This window comes from Clupea harengus, chromosome 11 (assembly GCF_900700415.2).
Source record: "Clupea harengus chromosome 11, Ch_v2.0.2, whole genome shotgun sequence".
Lineage (NCBI taxonomy): Eukaryota > Metazoa > Chordata > Actinopteri > Clupeiformes > Clupeidae > Clupea > Clupea harengus.
This window is the reverse complement of record NC_045162.1, coordinates 11,455,322-11,466,060: the sequence shown is the minus strand read 5'-3', so window position 1 is coordinate 11,466,060 and position 10,739 is coordinate 11,455,322. Positions and strand designations below refer to the sequence as shown.

The window sequence follows — 10,739 nt, the reverse complement described above, 5'->3', positions numbered from 1 at the left end:
TTTTTTACCTCTAATGGAAAAGTTCCGACATTGCTCACTTTTGTGGCCTGTGCTAGGCTACTGTGACTTAAGAACGTTGGATGCCGTCTAAAGTTGTGCATTGCTCGGAAAATTACCTTACAGTATGTCCAAACCTGCCTGACGCCAAAGTAGTGTTGAAATATTATTTGGTATACGTGTAAGAGTCGGTCTATACCTCGTGGGACGGCTTGTGATTTTAATTTTAAATTATCTTTAGTTTTGCACGTCAAAAAAATAGCCGTATGCACACTTCTTTCAAAACACTAACACATTTTGATGAGAGCCACAGTTAACCCAATTGTATTATCAGACTTTAGAACGCATTCATCTGACCCTTATTTAGAGAAGCAGACGGCAAGTTGCTATGCTGCTTTGTGTATGCTGAGGAAGAGGGTTGCAAGTTGGCATACAAAGTACTGTAGATGAGGGGCGTCAGTGGGCGCTGTTACTAGGCTGTGCATGCATGCCCGCTTCGGCACAAAGGTTACCCGTTGTTTGGCTAATGATTTACGACCTGTGTTAATAGCAAGCGACTTTTGCCAATAAGGCCTGGAACCGAAAAGAGCAAGTTACTGGATGCATCACTTAACCACCTGGATATCCAGTGTCTGCCCACCCAACCACACACACACACACACACACACCCACACACATCATGGTAGTGCTCGCACTGCCTCTCTGAACAGGGTCAGATTTTATGGAATCCAAATATCATCCATTTACAGGATTCCGACCAAAATAAAAAAAAACAACCAGGTGAATGACATCAGAGTTTACTGTAAGAAAAATGTGTCTGAATCAATCCCCCCCCCCCCCCCCCCCCCCCCGATCAACCTGCCAGCTGTTGTTAACTGCACTGTGTCCAAAGGGAGAGAGGTGGTGAGTTTACTTTTCCCTGGCCAGGTCAAAGACTCTAGTAAAAGTGAGGTTACATCACTGGGTCATTGGTGGTACGTGAGGTCAGGTGAAGGACCGGGGGAAGGGAGGTGTGTGTGTGTGTGTGTGTGTGTGTGTGTGTGTGTGTGTGTGTGTGTGTGTTGTGTGTGTGTGTGTGTGTGCGGAGGGGTGGGGGTTACAGAGGGGGATGAAGGAAAGGTCTGACACGGAGATTGAACGCAGGCTTAAAAAAAGAAAGAAAAAGAAGAAACCGATGGACAGGTGGGGCAACCCAGAGAGTAGAGATTAGCGTCAGCGCGGGGATCAATACTCCGTGTCAGGAGCACAGTGCACTCCAGGTAGCCACAGCACAGCACAACAGCAGTCAGCTCACATTAGCACACAAGGAAAACCACAGCATGGACGGTGAGTCTGGCTCAGGAAGTCTATAACTCATACCTTCAACTCTTTAAAAACTTTTAAATTAAATCACTTTTAAATGAGGTTTCTCTCTAATGGTAAAGTTTAAATTGCTGTTCCCATGGTGACAAAGAAATATTTTCCAGAATGGGCTGAATAGTCCAGGTCTATTCTATTCTATTCTATTCTGTGCAGTGAGGGTGTGCAATGGAGCAAGGCCAATGTTAGTTGATTTATAAACCACATTGCTGGAGATTCTGAGGAAGAAAAAGCTAAAGGTAGACGGCCTCTCTGTGTTGAACTAGAACTCTTTAAATGTGTGAGCCTTTCAGTGTTTTCTCTCTGTGAGGATCAATTGTTCTGTTCCGAGGAACCAAGCTAAGATATTTTTCAGTGCATAGAGAGACTGTCAGTAAGACTATGTAAAGGCCACTGGTCATGGAGTGATTTATGGGGTCTTATACAAAATGTCACTTTTAGATTTCAAGATTTTGCTGCAAAGTTACATCACATTTAGACATGACGTATGCATAGTCAAAAGGGTCAAACGAACATAATAAGTTTCAGGTTGGGTTTCAGGGATGAAGAATTGCATGTCATGTCTTTCACTTGCTTTCATTTCATCCCGGACTTTGAGGAGTCTTTTCATTTCTTTTGTCTGTGGAATCATACATTCTTCAGAGGCAACTGAAAGCCTCCTTCACTCTTGAATGTTTAGTTTTTCAGCGATTGGTTTAAAATGGCTTTGACCGGATGCCATGAAGCAGTCGAAGGACAAGGACAATTACATCATCATAATTATAATGCCTTCCACATTTTCATCAGCATGTCTGCTTTCGTCCAAGCTCTGGTATTCCTGGAGACCTTTCAGACATCTTAGGCTGTTCAGTCAGGACTGGTTCATTTCTTGTTCATTTAAATTCACTTCTAATACACATCCGTTTTTTTTATAAGAAATTGCAGTGACAGTACCAGGATGTGCGGTATGAATAAGCATGTTCTGAAGTGAGTTCTTGTTGTCCTTTCAGGCTTAAGGGTAGACACCTAAACCGTCTGGCTATGAGGGATATAACCTTAAACAGCTTTGTGACTGCTGTCATATGTGTGTGTGTGTGTGTGTGTGTGTGTGTGTGTGTGTGTGTGTGTGTGTGTGTGTGTGTGTGTGTGTGTGTGTGTGTGTGTGTGTGTGTGTGTGTGTGTGTGTGTGTGTGTGTGTGTGTGTGTGTGTGTGATTTTGTGTGTTTGTTGTAGTGATGCAGGCTTGTCAGTAGTGTTAGTTGTGAGTGTTGAGGGGCTGTCCAATCGGTTTAGTGTATTCCAGTTTAGTGTATTTCAGGATAGATGGCATAGACCTGACCTCTCTGTTCCAGAGTCCAGTCAGAATCCACGCCAGAGTTGGCTATTATCTGGGTTTGGTCTAGCTCTGTTATCTCCTACACGGCAGCTGGAAGCTCAGGTATTCAGGAAGTTCAGGTATTCAGGCCTTTCTCTGTGAGACCCTGTAATCTCTTGCAAGTCTCTTCTCTTCTCACACACACACACAAACACAACTTACACACATTGAGACACGTATACAAACACACACGACCTATGACCCTGCCTTCACCTCCTGAGCGTATGTGAACTTTATGCTCAAAGGTTGAAGTCACATACATATCTACAGACACATTCTTTGCCTCGCCCCACCCTTAGATACACACTCGTTGAGTCAGTGTACCATATCCCTCATACATCCATTACACACACCGATCTACCTAAATCCCTCATACAGCCAGGTCCAGAGGAATCAACATAGACCAGAACCCTGTCTGACTGAACAACAGCCTTGTAGAGACCAGGTGTGACTTTGGCGTGGTGTGTTCGGACACAACTCGTCCGTGTTTAGGTCAAGAGTGTGTCGAGAGCTAACCAGGCCGGGTCTCTCTCTCTCTAAAGCCCAGTCCTGACCCGACAGGGGGGCCACTCGTGCCTGTTGTTGTCTGTTGGAATCCACATGGCTTCTGTGCTCGTTGCCTTTCGTAACGTGCTGCTTTGGTTTATTCCAAACACACACTTGGACACACTCATAGTCCCCCTCCCACTCACATGTAGCCCAGATCCTCCCCTGGCTGTCCCCGGATGAATAACGTAATGTACTGTATGTCTGGCTCTGAGAGACACGGACTCAGACATTACGCACAGGCTTACAGGTAGGCAAGAGGGGAACTGACCACAGGCAGATGTGTCTTCATCTAGTCTGCTCTCTCTCTTTCTCTCTCGCTCTCTCGCTCTTACTCCTTTTTTTCTCTCTCTCTCTCTCTTTCTTACTCGCTCTCTCTTTCTCTCTCTCGTTCTCTCTTTCTCTGTCCTCCCCTCTGTTCTCTCTCTCTCACTCTCTCCGGACTGTCATGAGGCGGCCCTGTTTAACGGTCTAATGATGGTGCTCCCCCTGGAGAAATCTATCCTTATTATGCCGTGCTCTGCATTGACGTTGTTGCAATCGAAGAGCCAAATATTAGCCTACGTGACTTAGCTCCTGCAATGGAAAGAGAAAGGCTGACAGGGCCGATGAGGGGTCTGTTCCTGTCAACATTCGTGCCACTTGGGAAGGGCCCTGCAGTGGATAAGCGCCTATGAAGGGCATCACTCAATGCATCCACACAGGCGCTACATACTCCACACTGATCTATAAAGATGCTAGTGATAGACACAGATTCACGTCCATAACATTACACAATGACACACACTCAAAATGTGACTACGTGTGTGTGTCATTGTGTGATGTTATGGACGTGAATCTGTTTTGAGTTTGATGTTGGTCATTTCATGGGTTCACTGTGGAGGTTTATATGCATGTTCCCAAGCCTATGTATCTGCAAGACTGATTGTCTTTCGGTGTGTGTGTGTGTGTGCGCGTGCGTGTGCGTGTGCGTGTGCGTGTGCGTGTGTGTGTCCATCCTCTCCCTTGACCTATTTCTGGCTTGTTGCACCAAGCCGGGTGTCCCTCTCAGCTCTGGATTCTTGACACATACAGATACCTCCACAGGGCACTGTGTGTGTGTGTGTGTGTGTGTGTGTGTGTGTGTGTGTGTGTGTGTGTGTGTGTGTGTGTGTGTGTGTGTGTGTGTGTGTGTGTGTGTGTGTGAGAGAGAAAGAGAGACAGAGATGTCTCTGAGCATGTGTATTTGTGTGGTGATCTTGAGAAAGGTGTTGGTGTCGCACTTGAGTGTTCCACTTGAGTGTATCTTAATGTGTGTGCTAGTATGTTTGCGTAGTTTGCTCTGTGTGCGTGTGTATGTCTGTGTCTGAGTGTGTGTGCGTGTGAGAGTGTGTGTGTGTGTGAATTGGTGCATGTGTACAGGTTGTTCCATCTTTCCCCATGGCATTCAAACACCACCCTGTCCGTTTATGCTCTGCTCTCCTCTCTCCCTCTTTCTCTGTCACTCTCTCTCTATGTATCTATCTTTTCACCCCATCAACACAGAGCCATAACAGGTATTGACATCTTCTTCAGTCCCCCCCCCCCTTTCCCTCTCACCTCTCATTCTGCCTCTCCTTCGCCCTATGACGTCCCTCTCTCTGTGGTGTGTCTCCTGCTGGGCGGTGTGCTGAGTTCTGACCTTGCAGATGGACTGGATTTTGTGTGGGAACTCTTTCAGCTTTATTCCACTTCACTGTCACACTGTCACACTGCCTCTTGCTGTCACCCTGCACCGAAGCTGAATGACCCCAAGGACACTTGAGTGTTTGCCACACATGCACACACATGCACACCCACACACACACACACACACACACACACACACACACACGCACACACACCCACACACACACACTCACACCCACACACACACACACGCACACACACACTCAGGCACACACACGAACACACACAGGCTTGGACACAAAACCACAATTCTTGCCTTTTCAAAAGAGTTCCATGTGGTTAGACCTGGGTAGAAGCCTCTTTAGTAAGGTCTTTGAATAGAATAAAAAAACGAAATATGATTCATTTTTCACATTTTTTTCTCATATTTTCTCAAAGTCTGTCTCTCCTGTCACTTCTCTCCTTCTCTCATTCTCATTCTCATTCTCTCTCCCTCTCTCTGTCTTCCATCTCTCTGCCTCTCTCTTTCATTCTCTGTCTTCCATATATCTGCCTCTCTTTTTATCATTCTATATCTCTCTCTTCTATCTCTCCATCTCTCTTTTCTTTTCTTATCTCTCTCTCTCTCTCATTCGCAGGGGTGCCTTTCAGCACAACAAACTAAATTGCTTCAGCTGAGGTCTAGTGAGAGGCATAAAATGATAAACACTGTCGCTTTTATCCAGGACTGAATGGAATGAACGCGTTCATAGCATGGTGCATTTTAGATATCAATCAGTGGATTCACGGAAAACACCGCAATTTCTTTTTCACCCAATTATGGGATCAATGTTAGACTTCACTCTTGATTTGCACAGAACAATCATGAGTTTACCCCTGTTGTTCATTCTTTTTTTTCTGTGATTCTGTCTTTTTATCCTTCTTTTCTCCATTCAGCGCCCCAGTCTGTCTCTCCCCCTCACGCCCACTTTCTCGCCCCCCCGTCTCTCACAGCCCGTATTCGCAGGTACTCTGACGTCATGTCTCTCCCCGACTCCTTCATCCAGAAGCAGCAGCTGGACGCCTCCATGGCCGACACCTTCCTGGAGCACCTCTGCCTGCTGGACATCGACCAGGAGCCAATCATAGCCCGCAACACTAGCATCATCTGCACCATCGGTCAGTAAGGCCACGCCTGATTGGTTGGGACTCTGATTGGGGGCTTTTGGCTTTTGAGTTGGCTGACTTCCCCAGCGATTGCTGAGAGAAACACTTTGCTCTGGATGATGACACACACACACACACACACACACACACACACACACACACACACACACACAAACACACATTGTTCATGGCTTTCACATGCTGCAGCCCCACCATCCTCTGTCCACTTTCTCCCAGCTCTCAGGTTGGGCCCACCTCATAGTAGGTTTGCTGTGGAGTTACATAGACTAGCCCTGTTGTTTGGGCCCACCTCATAGTAGGTTTGCTGTGGAGTTACATAGACTAGCCCTGTTGTTTGGGCCCACCTCATAGTAGGTTTGCTGTGTGTGGAGTTACATAGATTAGCCCTGTTGTTTGCTGAAACGGTGACTAAAGTCAATAGCATTCACCTGAGTATTTGGTACAAACTGCCCTTGCCTCCTCAGATTGTGTCTTTGTATTGGTGTCTTTGGACAGTTATATAGCAGCATTCTACCCATCTGAGAGCAGTTAAAGATCCTTATGCTAATACGCTTCATGCTTGAGATGCTGGGCCTTAATGCTAATATACTCCATGCCTCAAGTCTGCATAGTAGCAGGAGAAGCACCCATGCAAGGCCTTATTCTCTGCCCTGTGGGGGCAGTTTGAGGTTCATTGTCTCTCTCAAGGACAGTTATAATGAGCTCCATGCAAATGTAGAGTTTTCTGATGACGAGACAATCTCTCAATTTCCAGCCATTACCGCCTTTTATTTGTTTGATCTGTTATCTCTCACCACCTCTCTCTTGCTCTCCCTCTCTTTCCAACTATCACTCTCTGTGTTGCCCTCTCTCTCTTTGTGTCTGTCTCTCTCTCTCTTTGTATCTGTCTCTCTCTCGCTCGTTGTGTCTGTCTCTCTCGCTCTTTCTCAGGCCCAGCATCTCGGGCGGTGCCTAAGCTGCAGGAGATGGTGAAGGCCGGCATGAACATCGCTCGCCTCAACTTCTCCCACGGCTCACATGAGGTGAGATCAGATAGTGTCTCCATGCACTTACGTGGAGTGTTTTGGTTAGAGTTGAGGTTAAGTGTGTGTGTGTTTTCAGCTCTCAGCTCGTGCAGGCAGGGTGACTTTTCTTTTGTGGTCTCACTTTGTTCTTTTTGCCTTTGTGTGTTTTTCCTGCTCCTCAGTATTTTTCCGTATCTTGTTGATATAGTTTTACTTCTTCTATAGTAGTAACTTCTTTTACGGTAAGCTAAGGTCAAATCACTCTGTCTCTCTCTCTCTCTCTCTCTCCGTCTGTTAGTACCATGGTGAAACGATACGGAATGTCCGTGAGGCTGTGGAGTCCTTAACCTCTGACCCCCTCTACTACCGACCTGTGGCCATCGCCTTGGATACCAAAGGCCCAGAGATCCGTACAGGACTCGTGCGAGGGGTAAGAACAAGGAAGTGACATCACGATTTCCCTGTTTCCCTGTCACATGTTTCCCTTTGTAAGTAAAAATAGGAAGTAAAAGTGCCGAACGTTTAACCCAAGGCTAAAGTAGAACGCCTTATGAAAACATGGAGGTCAGCAAGCCTAATAAACCCTTCCCTGTGCAAAGACTAAATATAAAGTAGACCTATCAGTGAAAGTATTGTTCTGAGTGTTCTCTTACACACGGGCAACCCTTGTAGAATAACAGTTCTTAAGAATCTTAGCGTAGCTATGTCAGTTATCGGACAGTTTGTTAAACATCGATCATTCTGTTAAACAATCGATAAGTTTAATAATGGATTAACATGACAATGCGAACGTTTGCCGATAACACACGCATGCCAGTATTTAACACTGTTACGATAGTACTGTAAAGGGTTTGTAGAGTTGCTCTACCTGACTATTGACATAATGAGTGAATGACTATCTGGAGCCTGAGGGTGTTTGACCAGCAGTGAGTGGCCACTAGTTGCAGACGTATGAATCATTGTCCAGGCAGGCTAGTGAGGGGCAGAGTGGGGGTGGGAGTGGTCTCTAGCTGCTGGTTGTCGTGACTGGTCAGATCAGAGAGTTCTTGGCAGAGGGCACTGGCACAGGCTCAGGAGACTTGGGTAACCATGGCGAAATGGTGTTTGTGTGTGGGGGGGATGGGTGGGTTGGTATTGACAAAACCTTAGTGAGTTCAGATCTCTGAACCTGTTCAGTTTCCCTGTGTGTGTGTGTGTGTGTGTGTGTGTGTCTGTCTGTGTCTCTGTGTGTGTGTGTGTGTGTTTGTCTCTGTGTGTGTGTGTGTGTGTGTGTGTGTGTGTGTGTGTGTGTGTGTGTGTGTGTGTGTGTGTGTGTGTGTGTGTGTGTGTGTGTTTGTTTGAGTTGGAATACCCCTTTAATCTAGCCTGGGTACCAGCCGAACTTAACCCCGCCCACAACATTTGAGGTTGGGAAGTTCGGTCTGGCATTGCTATATTGTGGCAGAACTATGCCCGCACCAGAGCTGCGTACCAATCAAATTGTCAGGGCGGGCTTTATACGATGATGGACAGATGATCAACAGTAACGTAATCAACCACGTCACCAAAGAGCGCTTGGGTTGAATTTGTTTTCAACAAACATGGCTGCCGCTGGCCTCTGCCAACGAATCTGTTTTAGAAGACATCGACAGCGCATTCATTTTGAAAGAGGAACAGAGAAACGCGATCAAGGCATTTGTCGATCGAAAAGATGTTTTTGCCGTCCTTCCTACGGGATTCGGTAAAAGTTTAATTTATCAGCTGGCCCCGACGGTCGCTCTGATTGCTCTGATTGGTTGGTCTATCCAATTGTGCGAAGAGGCATTTTTTTTCCTGGTTCGGTTGAAACACGCCCCATAATCACAGCCCAATGGAGCAGTATCAGACTCATATTCTGACTAGAATTATGAGTATGACAACGTCAGGCTACCTTTAATCTCCATGTGGGAGCAAATCCCAAGATTAAGAGGTGATATGAATGTGGGGGTGTATTTTTGTGTCTGTGTGTTTGTCTGTCAGTGTGTATGTGTCTGTGTGTGTGTGTGTGTGTGGGGCGGGGGTTATGTGTGTGTGTGTTGTTGTTAAAGCGCCTAGAGACAATTGTATTGTTATGGCGCTATATAAATAAAATTGAATTGAATTGAATTGAATTGTTGTTCTGGGACACACAACTATTGTATGCATGTGCATGTTTGTATATATATGTCTGTAACAGATGTATGTGTGTGTGTGTGTGTGTTCTTATTAGCGAGCAGAGGAGGAGGTAGAGCTGGTGCGGGGAGCATCAGTTCGTGTGGTAACCACGGAAACGGACCGTGATAAGACAAATGGTTCCGTGATCTGGGTAGACTACCCCAGTCTACCTTTAGTGATCAAGAAGGGGGGCAGGATCTATATCGACGATGGGCTCATCGCCCTCAAAGTACTGGAGATAGGTAACACACATACACACACACACACACACACATGCACACACACACACACACACACACACACACACACACACACACACACACACACACACACACACACACACATACAGTGCATATAGTATGCACACACAGGTATTCTACGAAAACAATCCCCCAACATCATCCACACACTACACACAGTATATACGCACTACATATATACAGATTAAACACACAGATACACAGTGTATACACAAATACATGCATGCATACTGAACAGACACGCATACTCCACACAATCTCACAAACACACGCACACACACACACACACACACACACACACACACACACACACACACACACACACACACATATGCATACTGCTCTCACTCACACAAACCCACACACATATACGCACACACACACACACACACACATAGACACGCATACTCCACACACTCTCACAAACACACACTCACGCACGCACACACACATATGCATACTGCTCTCACTCACACAAACCCACACACATGTACGCACACACACACACACACACGCAGAGATACACAGACATACACACTTGCACTATCCAGGAGGGAGGGTGTTTGCAGAGCGAACCTAGAGGCTGATGGGAACCCAGTCATGTGCATACATTCCTAATAGCTCGGAAAGCATGGAAAACGCCAGGCATTCATCTTCAGCTCACTGATCACAGGACAGAAGGAGCAAACACACCCCCCCCCCCCCACACACACACACACACACACTCTCCCACACTCTCCATTGGAGAAAATACACTTCAGCTGTTCTCTGACCAGCTGTCAAAAGTATGTCTCCTGAGCGAATCACGCCAGACATGATGATGATGATGATGATGATGATGGTTGTTACGCACTCTGCACCCCCGCTGGCCTTGCAGTGGCAGTGCAACAGCTTTTGGGTGGTAAATGGGCATCATTTGCTTGATTGTCTACAACTGAGAAGCCAAGCTGTTTGCCTTCAGAAGGGGTCTTGCATTCTCACCATGGTTTAATGCTGCTGCACACTATGGTTTTGTTCTTTGCATTTACTATTTTATCCCCTATTTTCTCCAATTTATGTTGTGGCTCGCGAGCCGGGTCGTAACGATTATGATGATGATGATGATTCTGTGATTCAGTGGCTGCCCGAGGTCAGCTTCATATTATGTTCACAGCTTTCTCTCATGTCTGTGTGTTTGACCTGGGCCCTCTCTCTTCCTCTCTCTCTCTCTCTCTCTCTCTCTCTCATTCTCTC

General features: G+C 46.3%; 1 protein-coding gene across 2 annotated transcripts in view; it reads left to right on the top strand.

The window, feature by feature from the left end:
* The first annotated feature begins 1,090 nt into the window (after positions 1 to 1,090).
* pklr (pyruvate kinase L/R) overlaps positions 1,091 to 10,739 on the top strand; it is a 21,599-nt gene continuing 11,950 nt past the window's right edge. Inside the window, exons 1-5 of one of the 2 annotated variants that reach the window (XM_012842019.3) lie at positions 1,091 to 1,323; positions 5,897 to 6,061; positions 7,001 to 7,092; positions 7,373 to 7,504; positions 9,302 to 9,488. In XM_012842019.3, coding sequence (XP_012697473.1) covers positions 1,317 to 1,323; positions 5,897 to 6,061; positions 7,001 to 7,092; positions 7,373 to 7,504; positions 9,302 to 9,488 — 583 coding nt within the window. In that variant the 5' untranslated portion in view covers positions 1,091 to 1,316. Of the gene's footprint in view, positions 1,324 to 5,839; positions 6,062 to 7,000; positions 7,093 to 7,372; positions 7,505 to 9,301; positions 9,489 to 10,739 lie in introns of both variants that reach the window. The other variant, XM_012842018.3, reaches the window with a different exon arrangement.